The 25,681-nt window shown below is 41.5% G+C and overlaps 1 protein-coding gene across 1 annotated transcript; it reads right to left on the minus strand.

Annotated features, from left to right (window-relative positions):
* Window positions 1–60: 60 nt before the first annotated feature.
* On the minus strand, window positions 61–25,100 carry LOC141501767 (2'-5'-oligoadenylate synthase-like protein 2). The gene is made up of 6 exons (XM_074206042.1): window positions 24,423–25,100; window positions 22,258–22,555; window positions 19,638–19,813; window positions 15,784–16,025; window positions 14,192–14,339; window positions 61–12,601 (listed from the first exon to the last, which is right to left on the minus strand). The coding sequence occupies exons 1-6, from the start codon at window positions 24,618–24,620 to the stop codon at window positions 12,131–12,133; spliced, it is 1,533 nt and encodes a 510-aa protein (XP_074062143.1). The 5' UTR covers window positions 24,621–25,100; the 3' UTR covers window positions 61–12,130.
* Window positions 25,101–25,681: the final 581 nt, after the last annotated feature.

Raw genomic sequence — 25,681 nt, forward strand, 5'->3', positions numbered from 1 at the left:
TCCTTCCTTCCTTTCTTCCTTCCTTCCTTCCTTCCTTCCTTCCTTCCTTCCTTCCTTCCTTCCTTCCTTCCATTTTTGCAAGGTAAATGGAGTTAAGTGACTTCCCCAAGGTCCCACACCTAATTAATTATTAAGTGTCTGAGGCCAAATTTGAACTCAGGTCTTCCTGATTCCAGGGCTGGTGCTTTATCCATTTCTCCATCTAACTGGCCCTCACTTAGCTCACCCAGAAGAATGAGAACCATAGCTTTGGAACTTTACCACAGTGATATCTTTCTCTTTTTCTTTTCTTTTCTTTCTTTTCTTTGCAAGGTAATGGGGGTTGTGACTTGTCCAAGTTCACACAGCTAGGTAATTATTAAATGTCTGAGGCTAGATTTGAACTCAGGTCCTCCTGACTCCAGGATTGGTGCTCTATCCACTGTGCCACCTGGCTGCCCCATTATGGTGATATCTCTTGACCTTTGAATGAATGAATAAATGAAACATTCATTCAGTGCTTCTACTTAGAATGCAAAAAAGGAAACAAAATCATGATAGTCCTTGTTCTCCAAGAACTCACACTACCAGAATGTATATAAAAGTTTAAGTGCAGGATGAATGGAAAGATCCAGAGATCTTAAGGGTGCAGAAAGAGGGTAGATAGCAAGACCCAGGAGTCTTCTGTGTGTCTTGGCAGGTCAGTTGGTAGTGCCCAGGGGTCTGGAGGACTTAGTGAGTGCAGAGTACTTTAGGTGCAGGGGAGAGTGCAGAGGACCTTAGGACAAAATGGCAGCATGGAAGGTACATCTGGATGGTCCTCCAACTGACCAGGAGGAATGGAGTTGGTGACTTCCAGCTTGCCCAGGCAGAATTCTGCAGGGGAGGAAGCCTTGAAGGGCTCAGCACCATGCAGAAGAAGGGAGGAGGACTAAGAGTGATAATGAAATAGAATTTGCGGTTCTCAATGAGATGGTTAGTATCCATCTAAAAGGGATGAAGGAGAGTCATTGGCAGGAAGGTTGGGGAAAGGGGACCTATTGCTAGCAGATCCATGGAACCTTGATGACTTAGGATCAGATAGGTGAGTTGGGGGAAGTAGAGAAGTGCACCCCCACTCATGACTGTCCCTCCCCGGACATTACCAATGAGGTCCCCTCTCCTCCAAACTATTCCTCCCTTGTCGATCAAGATATTCTTTATACTCACCCCTGGTTATTAGTACTCTTCCAAGACATATTTCAGTAGTAGGGCTGAATCAATGATCCTTTGGATTTGACTCAGGGGACTTGGGATGGAATCCCATCTCATCCACTTATATGACCTTCAGGGTCCTGGTTATCTCATCCATTAACTAGAATTGCATTATAGGGCTAAATCAATGATCCCATGATCTCTAAATGTAATGTTAAGTATTAATAAGATTTTCAAAAATAAATTCCTAGTAAAACGATTGATTCTTTTAAAGAGCATTCAGACTTCATATCAGGAAGTAGAAAATGAAGACTCTTGGGTATCTCTCCCTATCAATTACAAACTCAGAAGGACAATGATCAGGATGCTGGGAGACTGTCCTGCCAGGAAGAGACAATAAGAGATGTTATATTATAGAAGTATTGTACAAGGATGATAGTCTTTGAGGAACATTTGGGCAACTCGCTATTGTGCAACATTCATGGTCAGGCCAATAATTTCCCCATTCTCTGTTTTTGCATAAAAGAGCAATGCTTTCCCAGTTCAAGTATGGTGTTTGCCTTGATAGCTGCCACCTAGAGGTTACTAGTAAAATCTCAGAGAATAAAAACTTTAAAATGTGTATTCTGTTTTCTGTCATTTCATTTGAACCCTATATATTTTAAGGATTTTACAGCTTTAGGATTCACAGTAATGAGACAACCTTAGAGTCAGTTCTATTGGAAAAGCCCCTCACAAAGAGGATTAGGCACAGATTGGGTAAAATACCTATAGTCCATCATGGAGACACTCCATCTGAGGTCATATAACTCTAAGCACTAAATTCAGTAGCCAGGACAAAGGAAAACACAACAAGAATAAATTTCTTCCTTATTCCTGCATGCTTTATCTCTCTCTGAGAATTCAGCCTAAGGTCGTATGAACATCTAGTTTTGCTGTCAATCTGTTGCATCACCCTGGTGACTCATATGGACTTTGGAGTTGTCTGAAACCTCCCAAACTAAATTTCATAGAAACTTCTGTTTAACCATGCATTGCCTACCTTGTGCTTTGTGAGCTCATAGTATTGTTAATCCAAATGTAAAGCTTTGAATTTTTTTTTTTTAGGTTTTTGCAAGGCGAATGGGGTTAAGTGACTTACCCAAGGCCACACAGCTAGGGAATTATTAAGTGTCTGAGGCCAGATTTGAACTCAGGTCCTCCTGATTCCAGGGCCGGTGCTCTATCCACTGCATCACCTAGCCACCCCTTTGAATTTATTTTTGTTCAATTTCATCTCAAATTCAGATTAATGCTCTAACTTGTCAGATTCAAAAAATCCTGCTTTTGTCATCTGATGGGATAGTCTTTCCTCCTTATTTTGTGTTGTCCACAAATATGATCAGCATGTCATATAAATCTTTATTCAACATTAAAAACAGACAAAGAAAGCTAAACAGAGGAAGCCAAGTCCCTGGAGCTCTCCATTGGAGACTTCCTTTCAAATGGATATTGAATCAACTGAACAATCCTCAAACATTTATTAGGCACCTTCTATCCACCGGATACTGTATAGCTGAAGATATAAGTTCAAAGAAAGAAACAATTTCTACTTTGAAAAGAGCTTACATTTCCATGAAGGGAAACTGTTTGAGACAGACTCAGTTCTCCTTCAGCTATAATCTCTATGAGTTTTAGGGATATTTATCCCAGCTTCCACTCCCACTGCTGTCCTTGGAGCAAAGCTACCCATAGTTCTCAGGTTCTGACCACTGAGTGGTCAGAAGTCATCTTTTCTTGAAACTATCAGCTCAAGTCACATTTCCAGTCTTTTGCCTCCCATATTAATTATCAGTTATTACTTCAACATCTTCTTTTTAAAATTTTTTTTTATTTATTTAAGGCAAATGGGGTTAAGTGGTTTGCCCAAGGCCACACAGCTAGGTCATTATTAAGTGTCTGAGGTCGGATTTGAACTCAGGTCCTCCTGACTCCAGGGCCTGTGCTCTATTCACTGCGCCACCTAGCCACCCCCCCAATTCAATCTCTTCTAACAAATGTCCATTAATATCTCTTCAATATCATTGATACCATTGATAGTGGTCCCAATATAATTTAACCAGTTATAGCAATTAGATTTTATGAAAGACATATTTTACTGAGAAGGTAGAGCAAAGAACAGTTGTATAAAGCACGTCTTCCCCACTCCACCTCAGTGCTGAGAGGCACACTCTTCCAAGAACCACTTCAGACTCTGAGGAGAATGGGTTAGTTATTGTGATAAAGGGTCCCACCAAATTCACTTTGGAATGTGGCATAGATGGGTAAGTTGGACACCCTTGGCTGCTTTGAACACACTGCTTGGTCATTTATGGGGTAAGAGTTATCTTTTTTTTTTTTTGCAAGGCAATGGGGTTAAGTGACTTGCCCAAGGCCACACAGCTGGGTCATTATTAAATGTCTGAGGCTGGATTTGAACTCAGGTCCTCCTGACTCTATCCACTGCACCACCTAGCCACCCTGGGGTAAGAGTTCTCAATAAAATAGCACTTAATTTGGATCTCAGAACAAGACTAATTTCCTCAGCCAGTACTAATATAAATCCTTCCTGTGCCCCTTTATCTAATGCTGGTTAAGGATTTTAAAAGGTGATGAAGAATATTTTGGACATAGTCTAACATCTATGATCAGTGAATTCAATAGGTATGTTTAGGCTTTAGTTCAAGGCTCTGATTGATTGTTCTCATCTGACAAAATTATTAGGGTGCAGCCTTTTCTCAGTTATTTTAAGTGGGTACCTGGTAGGTGATTCAGTGAATAAAGGTCCTGGTCTGGAGTCAGAAAGACCTGAATGAAAATCCAGCCTCAGACATTTCCTAGTTGTGTGAAACCTGGGAAAGTCACCTAATTCCAGTTTCCTCATCTGGAAAATGAGCTAAAGAAGGAAATGGCCAACCACTCCAGTATCTTTGCCAAGAAATCCCAGATGGGGCCACAAAGATTCAGATGCCCTAAAAACAACTCACTACCAAAATGCGCTTGCTTGGCTTAATATATTCTGTCACATTTGTGCTTAATTATTTATTCATTGTCTCTACATTGGAGGAAGAGACTTTTTTCTTTTTTCTTTTTTGAAATTTTATTTAAGGCAATGGGGTTAAGTGACTTGCCTAAGGTCACACAGATAGGTAATTATTAAGTGTCTGAGGCTGGATTTGAACTCAGATCCTTCTGACTCCAAGGCCTTTGCTCTATCCCCTGTGCCACCCAGTTGCCTCCAGAAGAAGAGACTTTTAACCATTTTTTGTGTTCTTGGCATTTGGGACAATTCCTGCTATATTAAAAACTCCTTATAGATACTTGTTAACTGACCATTGTTATTTAGAAACTAAAATCACATGGAAGGCAACTTTTATCAGTTTTCTGGCTCATTACCTCTGGCCTTGAGGACCTGTGAGTCATGGTCCTGAGTCATGATGATAAAAACTGGACAACACCACCTCACATTTATATAGCTTTTGAAGATAATAAAAGTTCATTTGAACTCCCCAGAAGATCAGTTCTGTTTCTCACATTTCTTTTCATGACCACAGATAATCCTGGGTTTGAAAGGCAATTCTGCCACTTATTACCTGTGTGTTCTCAGTCAAATCACCACACCTCTCTTGGTCTCAGGTTCCTCATGTAGAAAATGGGTAACTTCAATTAGTGTTGCTGGTGTCCCTTCTAATTCTAAAAATGTTTACTTCCTTAGTATTGCTTCTAAGGCTCAAGGACTAAGGTTTCTGGTTGTCATTCCAGGGACTGAATAAAGATTCAGTTTAACAAATTGTTTTTGGTCTTCAGTTACATCTAATTCTCCGGGGCCCCATTTGGGGTTTTCTTGGCAAAGATACTGGAATAGTTTGCTATTTTTTTCTTCTCCAGCTCATTTTACAGATGAGGAAACTGAGGAAAATAGGATTAAGTGACTTTCTCAAGGTCACACATCTAGTAAGTATATGAGACTGGATTTGAACTCAGGCTTCCTGACTCTAGGCTAAGTATTCTATCCACTGTGCCACCTAGCTGCCCCTAACATTTATAAGGAACCTATTTTGTAGAGGGAACTGGGAAAAGAAAAAACAAAACCAGTGACCATTGTCTGTTTTTTTGGCCTTTGTCTTCAAGGAGCTCCAGTACACCTGAAAGTATCCACCATAGGAGTAGGGGAAATAAATACAAAGGAAAGTCAAGTAGTTAATGCTACCTGCTTGTCAAAATATATTTTATTGCTCATATGAACACATGCAGGAATTGTGTGAAATTATTCCTTTTCTTTCTTCAAGGAGCGTACCACATCCAACATTTCTCTAAAGAGGGGCCTTGCCAATCCCTCGGACAGTCAGGTGAAGCCTATGAACCTCTTCTCAGAATAAAGTTGTTCAATATATAAAATAAACTACAAAGGGAATCACTTATGTTAAAAGGCAACTATCCAAATATTTGAAAGATGAGTCATGGGCCTCAGGTTACAAGCCTTGGCTCTGGAAGAGCCTCTGCTCTGTATCTTGAAGCTCCTGAATGCCCAAGGTAAGGGTGTCCTGGAGGACAACTCCCTTCAAAGCTGGAGCTGTCCAGGAAGCTTCCCTTCACAGCATCATCTGAGAGCTGGGAGTTGCCAACTAACTCCAATTCATCCATGAAAGGAATTGCTTGTCTAGCTCCCACCTGAAGACTTCCAAAGAAGTGGGGAAAATTTAGCTCTGGAGGCAGTTTATTTCCCTTTAAGAATAACTTTAAGGGGTGGCTAGGTAGTGCAGTGGATAGAGCACTGGCCCTGGAGTCAGGACCTGGAGTCTGACCTCAGACACTTAATAATTACCTAGCTGGGTGGCCTTGGGCAAGCCACTTAACCCCATTTGTCTTGCAAAAACTAAAACAAATAAGCAAACAAACAAAAAACCAAAAAAAAAAAAAAGAATAACTTTAAGAGAAGACAAATTTTCCAAAATAAAATTTGATTCTTTGCTACTTCTACCTATTGCTCCTATTTTTTTTCTTCTGGAATCAGTACAAATTGAATTTCTCTTTCACATGAAAGTTCCTCAAATAGCCATTTCTAAGTCCTTCAAATGATTTGGCTCTAAGGTTATAAGATGAGAGAATTCAAAAATCTTGTCCTAGTCTACATAGGAGGTTGGGGTTCAGGAATAGTGTCTTTGAACTATCTCTCAGTCTTTGAGCATATGCGATATGGTAACACCATATGTAAAATGGTAATATTATCTTCTTTTTATATAATATTTAAATAACCTTATTTTTCTTTTAAAATATTTTATTTTTTCCCAATTGCTTTAAAAACAAATTTTAACATTTAAAAAAAATACCATATGCTTCTGCTTCAAATTATCATTACTGTGGGTGGGCTGGGGTAGGGAGAAATTCATCCTTCTGTCTCTCCTATCCTTCATCTTATGCCCCAGAAAGAACAAGCCAAGAAGGAACTCTCAGGCACTCTCATTTGATCCCACAGCAATCCTGGGAGGTAAGAACAACTTCCATTTTACAGTTGGAGAAACTGAGGCAAAGTGATTTCTCTGAGGTCACAAAGCTCAGAAGTATCTAAAACTGGCTTTGAACTCAATTCTTCCTGACCACAAATTCAAATCTCTTTCTTTCTACTGAATCGCCTAAATCATTCTACAAGGGAAAAATTTAGCCTGGAGATCGAAAGTCCCATATAACATTGCCAGATTATTTTACAAGTTACCAGGAAGAGAGGCTGATCCTTAATCATCCAATCATTCCTTCTACTCTATCATTATCTCTAAGCATTGACCTATGTCCTGTATTCTCAACAGATCCATTGGGAAGAATTAATTCCCTGTATCTAGGCCTAGTGCTTAGAGTGCCAGCCCTGGAATCAGAGAGATTCATTCTCCTGAATTCAAATCTAACCTCCCAACACTTACCAGCTATGTGACTTGGATCAGTCACTTAACCTTACTTGCCTCAGTTTCCTCATCTGTAAAAATGATCTGGAGAGAAATGGCAAACCTCTCCAGTCTCTTTGCCAAGAAAATCCCAAAGACTTGTACAACTGAAGCAACTGAACTACAAAGATCAGAGGCATGGACCTCTAAAGAAACTATCAGGAAAATGCATTTATCTAGAATGTATGGTGGGGGGCAGCTAGGTGATGCAATGAATAGAGCACTGGCATCCAACAGGAAAACATTATTTATATGGGGTGGCTAGGTGGCACAGTGGATAGAGCACCGGCCCTGGAGTCAGGAGGACCTGAGTTCAAATCCAGCCTCAGACACTTAATGATTACTTAGCGGTGTGACTTGGGTAAGTCACTTCACCCCACTGCCTTGCAAAAACCAAAAAATAAAAAATAATTAAAAAAAATGTATTGGGAAAAATCAAGAGTCAGCAGTATACAGCAAAGCAAAAAAGTCTTTAAAGTGATTACTATATGCCAACTATTCATTTACTATAAAGTATTTACTATATGCCAACAGTGAAAGTTCTGGGATGCCATAGAAGCAAAAGGAATATAGTCCCTGGTCTCCAGGAGCTTACATTCTAATGGGGGAAGACAAAAGGATCTTAAAACACATCAGGGTTAGGGGCGGCTAGATAGCACAGCGGATAGAGCACTGGCCTTGAAGTCAGGAGTACCTGGGTTCAAATCTGACCTCAGACACTTAATAATTACGTAGCTGTGTGGCCTTGGGGAAGCCACTTAACACTATTGTCTTGAAAAATCTAAAAAAAAAACACATCAGGGGGAGTAGACTATGTTAATGGGGATACACTTGAACCCTTTCCCATAAGACAGGCAGGAGTAAAGCAAAGATATCTATCATCACTACTTCCATTGAATATCATGGTAGAAAGGCTAGCTATGGCAATAAGACAGGAAAAAGAACTTGAGGGGATGAGCACAGATCAAGAAAAAACCGAAATACCACTTTTTTGCAGATGATGTAATTAACGGTTGTGCTTAAAATTAGAGAGCAAATGAAACAATTAATTGGAAAACGAACAATTTCAGCGAAGAAGCAGGATATAGGATAAATGTACCTAAACCAATAATGTTTTTGTATTATGCCATTAAAACTCAGCAGGAAGAGATAGAGAAATTCTATTGGTAATATGTACAGAATGTGTCAATTATGTGTCATAAATGATTCAAAATTAGAAAACTTATAAATTATTTTTTAAAAAATCTTGAGTGATTAAAATGACTTTTTTTTTTAGGTTTTTGCAAGGTAAATGGGGTTAAGTGGCTTGCCCAAGGCCACACAGATAGGTAATTATTATGTGTCTGAGGCTGGATTTGAACTCAGGCCCTCCTGTCTCCAGGGCCGTTGCTTTATCCACTGCACCACCTAGCCTCCCCAAAATGACTTTTATTAATTAATTAACTTTTCCACAGAAAAGGACCATTTCCCCTAGTGGGAAAGGCCCTGAATAGTGACAATATTCAGTCTTATATGCAGTTTGAAAGACTTTCTCCTCCCCTCCGAGACAGCAAGTGGTCTGAATCTTCAGCGTTGCAATCTAATCAATACTACTCTCTAATATGTTTTCTGCCCTGGTCATTATGCTGATGAGCACAGGGGGAGTATATGTATGGACTTCATTAAACAGAGGTCAAGGGCCTTATTTAGGGCTAGATGGAGCAGGCCCAGGCTAATCTCATTTCTGATCAGGTTGGGAGACCTCTCCCAGTTATGTGATTGGTTGGCGCCAATTTCTTTCTTTCCCCTTTTGTCTTACTTTCACATACCTGTAGATAGGCACAATAGCCACAGGCAGATCCCAGTCTTTATAATGTATATGTTTTTTAAAACAATCTCTTACATTCTGTGGAAGTCAAACACCCTTCATTCCTCACTCTATGGGAGTCTATCTATCAAGGTAAAGGAAAGAACTATAGGACCACGACTACAAAATCATGTTTACAGAAATAAAGATGGTCCTAATTTTATTTTTTGTGTGGGGCGATTGATGTTAAATGAGTTGCACAGCTAAAATGTGATGTGTCTGAGACTAGATTTGAACTCAGGGCTAGGCCAGCTGCCCCTGGTCCTAATTTTTTAAAAAGAATATATGTTAAGGTAGTTGTTACATATAAATCAGTTACAGTTTTTTTTGACTGTTGTTCCTTTAAACATGAAGTTTCCCAGTTTATCTTTCTTGATTTTATCCATTTATCAGAAATAATGATTACAGTCCCTAGTTTTTTGGAATCACATAAAACAGGAGAGATTTTATTTTATCCCCTCCATTTCATTCTTAAAATCTTTCTTGTAAGCAGAAAATTGTGTTTTATTTTAATCCATTCCTCATCTCTTTTTCTTTTTATTGGAAAATCTAATCCAATTTTCCCAATGTTATACATAATTATCAGCAGTGCTTATTCTTCCATTAACTACAATGTAGCTACCCACCTACCTACCCATCTACACTTCCCATCAACTTTTATCCTTTTATGGTCTATACTTAGTCTTTGATTATTTTGCTTAACATTAATCTGAACCCTAGACTTTCCTCTCTAACTTCCCCTCTCAAATTATCCTGCTTAAGTTCAGATTTGGTGAGATTATTTTTGTTACTATTTCTCTCTTTTGTTCCTTCAACCCTTCTCATGCCCAGCCTATGATACCCAGTGCTCTTTCCCTCCCCCTGTTCCACCTCATCCATTCTTTCCTTTCAGTGGTATTAATTTATGGAGATCCATTTCCAAGAAGTGTTATTTCTGCATCTTGGACAGGACTTGGGAGTCAAGAGCACTTGGGTTCAGAATTGACCACCTATGTGACCCTTGGCAAATTACTTCCCCCTTTGGGCCTCAATTCTCTCATCCATCAAATTAGGGACATGTCTTGATGACCCTGAAGAGTCTTTCCATCAATTAATAATCACTTCTCAACCTTCTCACCCTGAGATATCTCTCCACCTGTGGCTCTGTTCTTTGGTGAATTTCTCTATGGGCCTGGGTCAGCCATGCTCACTCCTTCAAAGATCTGGCTTTTCCGCTTTGAGGAACCTTTCCTCCTCCACTCCTACTTTTTTGTGTTGTCTTCACCCATTAGAATGTAAGCTTCTTGAGGGCAAGAATTGTCTTTCTTTTTCTAGTATTTGTGTTCTTGGTACTTAGAGTAGTGCCTAGAATATAACAAATGTTTAATTAATGCTCTATCTATCATCTAGTTATTTAGATCTGTCTGTCTGATCCTATCTTGTTTGTTTATCATCTGTTCATCTATCTGTCCACTTGTCTGCCTCTGTCCATCTTCTCTACCTTATTTGCCTTTCTATGTTCATCTAACTATTTATGTTTGTCTCTTGGGGCAAGAGAGGAGAAAGTGAGACTGGTAACTGCACAACCTCTCCTTAAATTCAATTCATTTGCATGTCATGGCATCACCTCCTGGATATCACGGTCTTCTTCAAGAATAAAGGACAAGGGGTGGCTAGGTGGCATAGTGGATAAAGCACCAGCCGTGGAGTCAGGAGTACGTGGGTTCAAATCTGGTCTCAGACACTTAATAATTACCTAGCTGTGTGGCCTTGGGCAAGCCACTTAACCCTGTTTGCCTTGCAAAAAAAAAAAATCCCCCCCAAAAAGAATAAAGGACAAACAAAAACAGTATCAATCCATGTCTACCTATTTAGCTATGGGGTTGGGTGAAAGATAAAATGACTAAGGAAACTTCTGAGCATATTGATTTAACAATACATGCCAAATTGCATAACAAATTGGGACCAGATCTCCTCAGCTTTGGTGTTGGACCCCAGATATAGAGGGAAATAGATTTTTATACTTTAAAAACAATTAATTAAATAAGATCAATGAACAATTAACCAGGATATAGAATTAGACGAAAGATTAAGGATTTTCCAAGTTGGGACAGGGAGAAGGAATAGGTATAATTCCCTTAAATCAGAAAAAAGAGGTGTTCTACTCCCTCCAAGTATTTATATTCAATCAAAGGAATATGGACACAGGAACTGATTAATCAGAACAGTTTTCAGATAAGGCAAATGGGTTTCCTGAGATATATAATTGTGAGAAAATTCCTTGTATCAATCTTTGGATCTGACTTGGTTTTTGATCAGCATAACTGAGGTCTTTAGTTAAGGGGCTCTAACCAACAGGTGAGATGGTCCAGTTTTCCAGCCACACAGGACTAGGTTCAAATAATTCAATAATATTGTCTCTTAATTTCCACAGCTTTTCTCTTTTTCTTATTAGAATATCATTAACTCTGATTAATAATAGTAACGACGATGATAATAGTTATTATTAATAAGAGTTAATGATAGTTCTTATTTGAATAATAGAGAGAGATGACTTACTTCCTCCTCTGCAAAATTCTCTGGGATTTATTAGAATTGCCTAGGTCGTCTTCTTGTCCTAAAGTATAGCCCACAGAAATCTGTGATGTAGAAAAAGTTCTTGAGACATTGTTTCTGGGGAATTAATCATTTCCTTAATTATTACTAGTTAATGCAAAGGGGTCAGTGGAGCTCTTGGATGCTAAACTACCACTCAGGCAGGTCTCTCAATGCCTATGTGCCCTTTGAAGAGTGGCTGTTCCCACTACCCAACAATCAGCTTTGATTGGTTAACAATTAATGAGAGGTGTACCTTTCTAATGAGGGACTGGGAGAGTGACTTTGATCATTCTTGCTCCAAGACCACATCTAGCTCTCCTTCCCCACAGACTGCCAGAGTGGAACACCAAGTCAACTTTGATTAAATTCTTTGTAAGATATTCTAGTGTGGTGAAGTCTCTCATCCAAGATCATAAAGCTTGTACCCCGGGGATTTGGGCAATCTCATCCATCAGCAAAGTCCTCAGAGACTGAACCTACAAGGTTCTGGCTCCTTTATGAGGAAGTAAGAAGGTATAAGATCCTGATCCTGATTCTATAATTGATTATTAATATGAGAGAAATAATCAGTTTTTGGAGGTCAGCGTTTATACAAGATGATGGTGTCACTGTCCTGGATCCCATAATCTTTGAGGCTCTTATAATCACAAAGTCTTTGATCTTGGAATTTTAGGAGTTGGCGCTCCACTGGAAGCCCTTTTGCCTCTTCAATCTTCTCCTTCAGATTCAGGATACAGTTGTGAGGGTCAGCAGCATAAACTAGGCTGTGGTTATTGGGGTCCTTCACAAAAATCTGGATCTCAGGGCTGAAGGTTTCCAACATATAGACAACAATTCGGTAGAAGATCCCATATTGGGCTAATGTATCACTCCCTCTGAGGAGCTGTCTTTCCCTGCTTGGATCCTGGAAGGATAGGCGGATCTGACCTGTGAGGTATTTTTCCTGTCTGATTTTCTCTTTTATCTTCCAACATGGGTCATAGGGATTTACCCACAATATCCAGTCTGCCCAGTCAGGATGTCTCACGATCACCTGAACATTTCTTGCTCCCTGGAAAGGAGAGAGATAAAAGGATGCCAATCAATGACTCTTTGTGGGGAGACGTGCCAATTGCCCCAGAAAACAGCACCACCCCAGGAATAGGAATAGGGGTATTTGGTGGTTTGCCAATTCAGACACATTATTCATAGAGACAGCAGTAGGTTAACAGCAACAACCACAACCACAGTTAGCATTTATAGATCACCTCCTATATGTGCTAAATATTCTGCTAAGCCTTTTATAAATGTGTCATTTGATCCCCATAATAATCCTGAAAAGTAGGTATTATCATTAAATCCATTTTACAATTGAGGAGATTGAGGCAGGCAGTGGTTAATTCACTTTGTTTAGGATCACAGAGCTAACAAGTATCTGAGCTTGGATTTGAACTCAGGTCTTCTTGAGTTCAAATCCAATTCTCTATCCACTGTGCCACCAAGTTACCATCTAACCATTCCTTATATTTTCAGGATGTTAGTCCTTAGACAACGTATTATTTCTATTCACAGCAGGGAATTGAGGAGATCTCTGGGATAAGAATGAGAAGACCCAGAGGAGTGGGGTTTGAATTTTGGCTTAAGGGTTCTGTTTCCTCATCTCTAGATGTATCGAGCTATGAGAAGTTGAAACCTAATGTGTATAGAAAACACTCAACTATTGCTATGCATTTTATACACCCAGAGTCACATCAGACCTCAGAGACAGGTGCTTCAGGCATTCTTATTATCAATGACATTTCACAGATAGATAAACTGAGATTCAGAGATTAGGGACTGTGGAATGGCTAGGACATGGTAGGGTAGGGAGCCTCTTCCTCTTGACCTTGTTTCTCAAAAAACTTCTTAGCTCTCTCTTAGTTCCCATTCACCCTAACAAGTTGGGACCACCAGGGTTTGGGCCCAGCCTATTGATATTTTTGGGGAACATGTATGTATCGCTGGGTGTAATCCCTTTCTTTCCTTCCTGCCCTCACTGGCTCCCAGGTTATCACTGTCCCCTCCCCCAATCCCCATCCCAAGATCCTGATGCCATCACCTATGACTACTTGCCCATTTCTCATAGCCACCCAGGAGTGACTCCTCCCAAAGCTGGTAGCTGATCTAACCCCACCTCTGAACCCAGTCACCTCTACCAACCAAATCAGAGGTGAGTCCACCAAGTTCTCTCTACTGGATTTGCCCTAGATGCTGGAATTCCTACTAATGGAATTGCCCTCTATTTCCAACAAATAAAAATTCTAGGCTCTTAACGGACTCTCCATCCTGAGGAGGAGGAGGCAACCAGGGACTGTTACCAGGATTATCATTGGAGAGTCAGTACAACGCAATGGCAGGAACTCTGGCTTTAGATTCAGAGGACAAAAATTCAAATTCTTTCCCTGATCTCTCTGCCAGATTCTTTGTCCTACTGAAACCACAGTAGGCTGTCCATTGCGGGTAACCATGCCCCTTATCATTATGGAGGTGATGAAATAGTTGATCCTGCTCAGATTCTTCCTTACGAGAGTCCCAGGACACCAGGAGCTATTAGGGGGGATAGGGTACAGGATGGAGGCAGAGGGAGTGATGAGGTCCCAGCCATGAGGAGTGAGATCTATACCTTGACATCCCAGCTTTCGATTTCTTCCTCATTTTCATCATAGCAGCAGTCCTGTTTCAGGCAATGGGCAGCCTCCTGGGCTACCACGTCCCATCTCGTTCCCTCTCCCACATTGTTGGTAGGATCAGCTGGATCCAAGATAATGGGTCTGGAACAGATAGGTAGGTTCAGAATGGTGCTCTGCCCCATTTCCAGGCCTCTCACTTCTTTCACATTAAGTTTAAATCTGTTGCTTTGCAAGTTCGCCCCACTAATTGCAGTTCTGCCCCCCCCCACCCTTTGGATCCAGTAGGACTCTCGTTCCATAGACAATGAAAGAATACTTTGCTTTGAGTTCAAATCCAGTCTCAGATACTCATTTTCTGGGCCTCCTTTGGAGCATGGCCTGAGGAGAGGAGAGAAGTGGAGCCCACGGCACCCACGACATGAGCATTATCTGTAGGAATTGGGGAGTGTGGAAGAGCTATCTACCTTATTCTATTGTTCCTAGAGGGCAGAAGAAGGAACAATGGAGGAGTGGGAGAAAGAGAAGAGGAAAAGAAAGAGAAGGAAGGAGAGAGGGAAAGAGGGAGGGAGACAAAGAGAGAGGAGAGAAAATGAGAGAGAATATGAGAGGAAAGAGAATAGAAAAATGAGATAAAGGAGAGAGAAGAGAAAAGGAGAATGAGAAAAGGAGAGAAAGAATGAGAAATTAAGAGAGAATGAGAAAAATGAAAGGGGGAAAAAGGGGAAAGACACACACACACACACACACACACACACACACACACACAGAGAGAGAGAGAGAGAGAGAGAGAGAGAGATAGAGAGACAGAGAGAGATTAATTCTAGTTTTTCCAAACTGGAAGGAGTTTCCTAAGGGAATACCAAGACATTTGCCCTTAATGTCACTCTAAGCTAAGCATGGATGACCTTTTCTTGGTGATTCTTTTGGGGTAAGGACTGCTTTATTGACTGCTGAGGTCCCTCCCAACTTGAACTCTTGACTTTTCTTTGAAAGAGAAGCTTGAGTCATTTCTAGGCAATGGATGAAGTTTGCCAGCTCGGGGGGACTTCAGAGTTCATCTAGCCTCAGTCCTTTCTAGAACTTTCATTCATCTCATTCCCTCCCTAACCTGTGGACATTCATTTGTTTCCCCTTGCAGTAAGGCTAGAATCAGAGGGTAGGAGAAGGCAAGGGAAAAGGATGAAGCATTTACGTGCCTACTGTGTCCTCAGTACTCTCCTAATATTGTATGTGAGCCTCACAACAACCCTGGGAAGTAGGCACCATGATTACTATTATGGGAGGAGGTCTCCATTTTGCAGAAAACTAAATACCAAACCTTATGTCTCCAGGGCCCAGAGGCAGTTGGATTTGTTGTTGCAGAGTGGGGGTGAGGTACTCGGTATAAGTTATTCAATCCTACCTATGTCAGATTCATTTTCTCCTTTCACTTTACAACAACCTTTACCTATTCATCCCCTGTGTGGACCCCTAAATCTCACTCCATCCCCATGTGAAAAGAAGTATCCCCTCCCCTTTCCTTCTCAAGTCCTTCCCCCACCCCTGCCCCCAAGAGAGTAAAGGCAGGATGAAGGGAGCTGAGCACCTATCTTTCTTCAGTTTCTGTTTCACAAAGTCTCGAACAATGGGATTTTCAAAATTGTAATTTGTGGTCCAGTAGATGCATATGTCTTTATAATCTCGGAGCAGTTCCATCACCGTCACAAAGCCTTCTTCAATGCTGAAGTTCTCAGCTTGCTGAGTCCCCATCTCCCAAGCATAGATGGTCAGCAGCTCCAGAGCATATTTGGGAGGCAGAAAGGTTCGATGACACTTATCTTTCACTTTCTAAGAGAAAAGTCAAGACCATCCATGATGATGTCAATCAATCAGTCAGCCAACATACACTTCCTAATGAATGAAAAAGCATCAAGCACTGACATTTTCTTGCTGCCAGGCCCTAGGCTAGGTCCCAAGGACACTAAGGCAAAACTAAAAACTGCCACTGAGGAGACTGCATTGCATGGGAAGAATCAGAATTTACAACAATTTTAGATTTCTACTGAATATAAAGTGAATTTTAGGGAGAGTAGCACTAGCATCTGGGTGATGGTATGGATTGAACTTTAAAGATTTCAACAGGCAAAGTGAAGTTCAGACATGGAGAAACAAAGGTATAAATTGGAGATGGAATGACATTTGTTTGGATTGTAGAATATAAGAAAATGAGTAATGTATGAGATGGTTGGAAAGGTAAATTGGAGCTGAATTATGACAGACTTGTCATTGGATATTATTGAGTACAAGGATGTTAGGGTTCGACCCATGGTTTAGTAATGTTACTTTGAATACTGGAGATAGGGGGACCGATAAAGGTCTATTGGAATAGTCTAGGAGAGAGGTGAGAAAGACCTGAATGAGTGGGGAGCCTATGTAAGTAGAGAGAATATTATAAGGATAAGAGATTTTATAGAGCTAGAAATAACAAAGTTGTGAATAGCAAAATTGTCATTTCATGTGCCTTCATCTTTTTCATTGTACTCTGTTATGGAAATGCTTGTTTTATAGAGGAGATAGAAATAACAAGACTTAGCAAGTGATTGGACGTGTGGGGTTAGAGAAAATAAGGAAGTGAATCTGGGTCAACAGGAGGAAATAATGCTCTTGACAAAAACCAGAAAGAACTCCGAGCATCAAGATTTTTAATGCTACTCTAAAGTGACTCTAGTCATTTCCCATCTTCAGGAGCAAATCCAAACTCCTCTATTTGTCATTCAAAGTCTTTCATAACCTGTGCCTTCCTATTTTTCCAGTCTTCTTCACCTTACTTCACACTTTCTCTTTTCCCTTTCTCATCTTCTTCCTTCTGTCCTTGCTCCTATCCCCAGGGTTCTCTAAGATCCTCCTGGTTGTCATTTAAACAAGACACTCCATCTCTTGACTCTTTTTTTTTATTGGTTTTTTTTTTTTTGCAAGGCAATGGGGTTAAGTGGCTTGCCCAAGGCCACACAGCTAGGTAATTATTAAGTGTCTGAGGTCGGATTTGAACTCAGGTCCTCCTGACTCAGGGCCTGTGCTCTATCCACTGTGCTACCTAGCTGCTCCCCCCCCCCATTTCTTGACTTTTGGTGTTTTCTTCAGCTGTTCTCCATCTTAGAGGATGTCCCTCTTCCTCATCTCTGTCTCCTGGCTTCCTTCAAGTCCCAGCTAAAATTCCATCTTCCTGGAAAGCCTTTCCTTGGTCCCCTTTCATTTTTGAGCCTTCTCTCTGTTGATTATTTCCAATTTATCCTCTACATGGCTTATTTGTACACAGTTCCTTGCAAATCGTGTCCTCCACTGACCTTCTTGAGAGCAGAACTGTCTAGCCTTTGTGGCTACAAAGCTTAGTATAGTGCAGAGCTAAGTGTAGAGGTTTATTGAATGACTGCTTGATCTCTCTCTGCTTCAGTTTAACTGCTTCTGTTTGGCTCAGTTTTTACAATTGTTAAGTGGGGGTAATTATAATACCTACCTCCCAGGTCTTTTGGGCAGACCCAAGGTCTTAATATACTGGTAAAGTGCTAGCTGGTTAGTATCATTCCTCTGATTTACCTGTACAGACTTCTGGGTTAGGATGGGATCTCAAGTCCTCAGTATGCCATTTTCATGGGTCATTCTGTTAGCTCTGGGGACTTCAAGTCCAGGTAGAAGCAAGAGACAGAGATCCACTGGGAATCATTCCCATTTTACAGATGAGGAAACAGAGACCGAGAGAGGTAAAGTTACTTGTCTGAGGTCACATCTGAGGCTGAATTTGAACTCAGGTCTTCCTATCTCTATGTCCTTTCCTCTATCTTATGTATCACCTACCTTCTAAAATGTTTATGTAAATAAATAATACTTATATAATATACATCTATTTATATTTATCTACCATCTATTTGTCTCTCTATGTCTATCTGCCTTTCTGTCTATCTATCTATCTATCTATCTATCTTTCTATCTATCTATCTATCTATCTGTCTGTCTGTCTGTCTGTCTGTCTGTCTGTCTGTCTATCTATCTATCTATCTATCTATCTGCCTACCTATCATCTATCTATCCATCCATCTATCTATTCATCCATACCTCTCTCTATCTCTCCATCTATCTGCCTATGCATTCATCTACTATCTATCCAAGTAAATCCATTCTATTTGTTTGTCTTCACATCTGTTCAGAACACTCTGCTTTCCTGGTCCTTATTTAATTTATGGCCTTCTGGGTCAATCACTCTTTCTCTATGGATCTCTTCCTCATCTCTAAAGTGAGGGGAATAGCGATGCTGGACTAAATTACTCTAAGGTTCTTTCTCTCTCTAATAAACAATTGATTGTTGCTTATTTATCTCTGGAAGATTACAAAATGTGTAACAAGCATTATCTTTTTTTCGAGCCTCACAAAAATTCCGTGAGGTAGATCTTTACTAGACCTATTTTAAAAATGAAGCTGAAGACTAGAGAAGTTAGATGACCTGGTCAGGGTCATACTGCCCATAAACTGAGCCCATGAAGGCAATGGAGTTAAGTGAGCTGCCCAAAGTCACACAACTAGTAAGCATAAAGTGTCTGAGGTTGGATTTGAACTTAGATCCTCCTGACTCTAGGGTTGGTGCTCCTTGCACTGCACTACCTACTTGTATCTGTCTTTGAGCTCAGATCTACCTCAAGTTAAGGAAGGAATGCCATAGGTTTTCCTTGCTGACTTTCCAACAACACAGTCTTGAGAAATGGTGATGTACTTTGCTCTTACCTTGCAGTTTTCCAAGGCATATGGATTTGAGGCAGAAAGTCAATTGACTTAGAGAGTAAAGTCTGGGCCCCATGAGTCAGGAAGATGGATTAAAGTCCATTTTTTTTCACTTTTACTCTGAATTTCCCTGCTAACTCTAAGGTATAGGTTCTACTCTTCATTAAGAGAGGTAGGTAGAGCTCCTCCCTGGGAGACCCCTGCCTTATCATGAGTCGTATTCTAAGAACTTGGAGTTATCTCTTAGATCATCAGAGAGGGTAGCAGTGGTCAAACAGAGGGTCCTGCTGAGACCATAGAGGGTCCTGTGGATACAGTTCAAGAGCAGTCATTCAGACTTCTTCTGGGAGATAGGGGTTGCAGGCAGGGAAACCTCTTACAAGCAGTGGTACTGTAACAACCCCAATTCAGTTCTGCTTATCAACATGTAGTTTAGATTAAGAACTGGAATGGACCTTAGAAATTATCTAGTCCAATCCCCATATTTTGTGAGAAGTGTTTGTTGAAAGTCACAAAGGCAATTAGTAGCAGGGATAGGATTAAAACCCAGATCCTCCAATTCTAATCTTTCCAAAGGAACACTGAAGGTGTGTTCTTTCCTCTTTGTAGACTGTACCTTGTTCATCTGACTTTCCTGAACCCTGCCAGTAAGGACCCCTTTAACCATCCTTCTTCCATCATAGCGCTCACCTTTTGGTACCAATACTTTACCAGCCGAAGGAGGCACTTCAGCTTGGTTGGCCTGTGTTTGAAAAATCTCCTCTGTAATTCAGTGAAGGATGAAGAGAATTCTCCAGCTTTTCTCTGGCTCTTTATTAGATTTTCATAGACCTCTGAAGCTGGCCTCTCATCTGGACCAAGATTTCCTGTAGTAGGAGGACACAGAGCAAATCCTGGATTAAGGGTAGGAAGATCAGTCGGGACAAGGGTTAGAGAATTTCTTCTCTTGGGAAATGGGACTGATGTTACCTGGGAGTGGGGGTGGGGGGGTGGGAAGGGGAGGGTGTTGGACTCACTGATGCCCATCCCCCAGTTACTCAGAATCATAATCTCAGAGGAAGTCAGAGGTGGTCTAGTCCCACCACCAATAGTATGCTGGTAAATGTTTAACAACCAGTTCTGAAAAAAACATTATGCCTGGTGCAATTAGGTGGTGCCCTACCTAGGGGATAGAGCTCTGGTTCTGGAGTCAGGAGGACCTGAGTTCAAATGTGACTTCAGAGTCTTAATAATTACCTAGCTGTGTGACTTTGGGCAAGTCACTTAACTCCATTGCCTTGCAAAAAACAAAAACCCCTTATGATTATTATTCTATTATCATGCTAATCTATTCATATTAATAACATGAAATATTATCATTCACATTTTCTCCATCACTTTCTTAAGTTTAAACAAGTTACAGAACAGTAAATCAAACCTTTACTTGTAGCTTGTGACATCTAGGGCACACTCTGAAAATACTCACCCTGAAAATTTAACTAGTGACTCTCTGGACTACATCCCTGAGGTCGTACTGAACAAGATGCCTCCCTCCAAGATGCCCACCCAACATGGTGATTCAACTTTTGTAAAATAGAACTCTATATTTCCATTCTCCAAATTCATCTCTCTCCTTAATTTCATTATATTTGTCTTCATAAAATAACATATGTAAACCTTGAAGGGACACATAAGTGCCATTCATTGCTATTGTCGTCATCATCGTTATTATTTCATCCAGGACACTATCATTTTCCCAGTCATTTTTTTTCAGTTGTTTTTCAACTATTGTGTTCAACTCTTTATGACTCTATGAGGGATTTGATTCTATTTATTCTATTTTATTTTATTTTTGGTTTTTGTGAGGCAATGGAGTTGAATAATTTTTCCAAGATCACACAGTGAGCTACATTTGAACTCAGGTCCTCCTATCTCCTGTGCCACCTAGTTCTTCCCCCCCCCCCCACCCCGGAGTGGTTTGCCATTTCCTTCTCTAGCTCATCTTTTGGATGAGGTATTTGCTCAGGGTCACACAGTCAGTAAGTGTCTGGGGCTGGATTTGACCCTCATCAATGGTACCACCTGTTTGATATTGAAGGACAGTTAGGTGACACAGTGGCCCTGGAGTCAGGAGGACCGGAGTTCGAATCTAACCTGATATACTTGACACTTACTAGCTGTAAGTGGGTAAGTCACTTAACTCTGAGTGCCTCCCACCCAGGGCTATCCTCAGGCATCCTGATCCATATTTGGCTACTGGACCCAGATGACTCTGGAGGAGAGAGTGAGGCTGGGGACTTAGTACAACCCCCCCTTTTTTTTCTGCAAGGCAAATGAGGTTAAGTGGCTTGCCCAAGGCCACACAGCTAAGTAATTATTAAATGTCTGAGACTGGATTTGAACCCAGGTACTCCTGACTCCAGGGCCGGTGCTTCATCCACTGCACCACCTAGCTGCCCCTCCCCCCTTTCAATCTAATTCATATGCCTGTCACGGCATCACCTCCCTGATGACATGGTTTTCTTCGAAAATGAAGGACAAACATTATCCATCTATCTCTCTATTGATAGGTATCTTTCCATATGTCACTTTGACCCTTAAAGTGCTAGAGAAACACTATTTTAAGTCCCATTTGTAGTAGTCCAGGAACCTCCAAACTGGATTCTTTCTAGTCTCTCCACCTCTCCCATCTATGATCCACGCAGCTTTCAAACTGTTATTCTTAAGTGCAGGTCTGGCAATGTCACTTCTTTCATCTCCCTGTACCCAGTCTCTTGATTTTTCTAAGACAAAAATGCCTGACCATGACCCTCCTTTGCTCAGTGTGCTCCTGTGGCTCCCTATTACCTTCAGGATCAAATAGAAAAGTCCTGTCTTTGTCATATGCAGCTCCTCATTACTTGACTTTTCTCTTCCTTTCCAGGGTTCTTACATTTTTCTCTCCTCCATTTCTTCTATAATTTAGTTGTATTGGCCAAATTGCTGTTTTTCAAATCTAATAATCCAGACTCTGTTTACCCTGGCTGTCCTCCATACCTGGACTGTTGTCCTTCATGACTTATACCTCTTAGTATTATTCCTGGTTTTCTTTAAAACTCAACTGAAATGCCACCTTCTTCTATGAGAGGTCTATGCCAGCTGCTAACGCTTTCCTTATTTGTGTTACCTTAATTTACTGTAGCTAGATCTTGTATGTTTGTATGTTGTCTCTCTCATTAGATTGTGAGTTCCTGAAAGGCAAGGATTTTCCTTCTGTCTCAAAAGCTCCAACCCTTCCTCCAACCTGGCACAGTTTCCTTGTGCCTCAAGGGAGGCACCTCTCTTCTCTTACCCATGGCATCGAAGGCTGGCAGCACATTCACTTTAATAATCTCACTCGTCCTCTTCGCCTGGACGTAGAAGGCTAGGGATCGAGGAGCCGCGCTCCTACACTCTGAGGATCTCGTAGTGATGGTCTGAATGCCAAAGGCTAGGCTCGCCTGACATCTGAGGAGTCTCTCCTTCATGTGGGTGATGATGCAACCTCGGAGCTTGGCCTGCTCTTGGAAACTAGAGAAGCAGCTCAAGAAAATGACCAGGTCCACATCAGATCCATGGTTTATGGTAGTCCCTTTCCCAAAGGAGCCTCCCTGCCAAAGACAGACCAGATTAATAATCGGTAACATTGACCTTGAACTGCTCTTAGTCCTTGAGTGAAACCCTTGAGGGCTTGGAGGTGGAGCATTTGGGGACAGATTCCTTGGATTTCCTTATTTAGGTTGCATTTAGATTTTTCCTTTAATTCTGCTTAAAATTTTTGTTTCCCCTTCAATAAAATGTAAGCTTCTTTAGGGTAGGGATTGTTTTATTTTTTCTTTGATTCCTTAACCCTTAGTTGAATGAAGGAACTATACAAGATGCTTTTTTGATCTCAGTCTGAAGACTAAGAGATGGTGGGGGCTAGGTAAAGGTAATCCCCCATGCTGACTTTCAACTAGGAGAAATACAAAGCTCTTACCCTAGGATCCAATTTGGGAGCTTTCGCCTTCAGACCACCCCTAAACTTCTTAATATTTCGAACAGTCAAGCTGTGTGCTCTTGGGCAAGTCACTGGATCTTTCTCAGCCTCAGTTTATGAACTATAGAATAAGGGGATTAGACTGAAGGGTTCAGAGGTACTTTCTAATTCTACATGTGGGGTCCTGTAATTCCAAAATGGAAAGGGCCATCTTGAGAGCTAGTGAATTTTCTCTTACTGCTGGGGCCTTCAAGTTACTTCCCTATTTCAGACTACTCCAGTTTGCTACTGGGTGACCCTGGGAACTGCCAACTCTGACCAAAGTAGTTCAGGGCTTCCCCCCTGCCCCCAGACTTCTCTGGCTGCACTTCCCCTTACTTCAGTGTCCAATGAGGAAGACCTTGATAGTGAATTAGGTCATCTTTTGTCTCTATTGTTATCCACCTCTTAGTCATTGAAAGATAAACTGAGGCCTGGGAAAGACCTTTGCCTCTTGGGCTATTGCTATGTTATCCTGATTTTTGTCCTGCCATTGGACAGCTCTGTCTCACTGAAATTCAAGCCATTCCCAAGTCAAGAGACCACTCTCAGACACAAAGGACCACAACCAATCTATGCTAGGCAATGTACCTTACAAATTTTATCTCAAGTAATCCACACAAAAACCTTGGGAAGTGGATGCTATTGTTGAGATAACATTTTAAAGGTAAGAAAACCAAGGCAGGCATACCATAATAGTATCTAAGGTTGGATTTGAACTCTGGTCTTCCTGGTGGTAGGTTCAGCACTTTATCTACTGGGACACTTAGCTTCCTCCTATCTTTATATATTTTGCCTATAACTGCTTCCAGAAGAAACTTGTACCACCCCTTCCTCTTTCCCCCATGTAATGAAAGGCTTTGCTTCAAGGATTGTGCCCTCCAGTTACTAAGAGTCTCCCAATCATATGACTGAGGAGTCAAGGAAGGATAGTCCTGGGGATGTTGGAGAAAGCTGGTGGCTTGGCTCCATTCCAGTAGAGAAAATGGAAGAGGGGAAAGAATAAACATTGAATAAGTTTCCACTATATGCCAAGCGTTTTATAAGTATTGTTTCATTTAGAGACTGAGACCCCCAGATCATCCTCTCTTTTTATGTCAGGACACAAGATCTAGAGCTAGAACAGACCCCAGACACCAAACAGTCCAATCATCTCCCTTTCCAAAGGGGTGAAGTGAGAATGGGGAGGTGAAATCACTTGCCCGTAGTGATCCAGGTAGCCCATGGCAGAGGCAGCATGGGAATCCAGATCCTCTGAATTGCAATACTTCCTGCTGTTCCAGGCTGCCCACCCCTCTTCCCCTCCCCCTCCTCAAGGGCAACCCCTGGGCTATTCCTGGGCATCCCTGATTCCCTGGGTCTTCAAGCAGTTCAGCTGGCTAGCCAGCCTCTGACCTCCTCCCAGAAAGGATGGAGACCAGGTGGAGGGCCACTCCCCAGAACTTCCTTGCTTTTCTCACCTTGACCACCTTCTTCACCCTAACTTCTCGATCCAGGAAGGGTTGGGTGTGGAAGCACTGGTCCCTCAGGAACTTCACGATCCTCCTAAAGACATCCTCAATCTCCTCCTTCCATTCTGCATCTGGTTGGAGGTTCTGAGTCACAAATGCATCCAACCTCCCGGCAGGTGTCTGGTACAGATCAGGGTGGGATGCCATCTGGACCAGTGGTTATATGGTTTGTTGTTCTTTCACTCTCAAAAAGAATCAATGATCTAAGTAAGGTGATGCCAGTCTTATCCTCTCTTCTAGACTCTCCGAAATTCAATCAGCAATCAGTTAGGGAGTATTGCCCATTCAGTGACCAAGGGTTAGTTAAGAATGAAGGCAAACTACCATCCCTAAAATATCCATCTGGATGAGAAGCTGCAGAAATACCCCAGGAATGGGGTGGATCCTGCCCAATGGACAGCCCACCTCCTTAAGGAGGTCCATCCTTACCTGGGCTCAGAAGACTCTGGCCAGGATAATGGGGAGGGTTCAGGGAAGGGAGCAAGGCAGTACTGTCAGCTTCTTGTTCTGAGGCAAAGTGAGGCCACAGAACATCCCCTGTCTTCCTGTGCCACCTTAAGAAATCTGGGTGGAAAAAAGAGAAGGAAATGAAACCTGTCTTAGACTTGTTTTCTCACTGGGCTAAGTTTCATTTCTTTCCTTTTCTTGGAAACCGAAACTACCCTCGCCCTTCCTACTGCAGAACACTAGGGGTCGTTATTTGAACAGTTACTTTCTCTTTAGGGTCTTAGGAGTGAATGGTCCAGAACCCTGAAATTCTTGGGTAGGAGTCTGTGATTTGTTTTCTTTTTCTCAAAATACGTGGTCCCAGGTGGAGGCAGAGGGAATGAGGGGAAACAAAGGGTTGGGGAGAGAAAGACAAAGACAGAGAAATGAGAGAGTGAGGGGAAAGAAAAAAGAATAGGGTTCTTGTTTCACTGGTCACTGTCCCCTTAGGGTCTTGTAAGTGTTTGGTTCCTCTTTTAAATTCATGGGAAGAATTTTTTTTCTCTCAAAATATATGTGAAGGTGGAGACAGAGAGATGGGAGGCTGGTGGTCCCTCCTGCTCAAAGAGGAGCAAAATGAGATCGGGTCAATATGCTGTGTGCCTGCTTGTGGCTGATGAGACCAATCTGAACTCAGAAAGCTCTAGCACAGGTCAGACACAAATAGTCCATAGACGTATTTGGAGTGGAGAAGTTTCGAAATCTGTGCCTCTCTCCTTTCT

This window comes from Macrotis lagotis, chromosome X, assembly GCF_037893015.1.
Source record: "Macrotis lagotis isolate mMagLag1 chromosome X, bilby.v1.9.chrom.fasta, whole genome shotgun sequence".
Taxonomy (NCBI): Eukaryota; Metazoa; Chordata; class Mammalia; order Peramelemorphia; family Peramelidae; genus Macrotis; species Macrotis lagotis.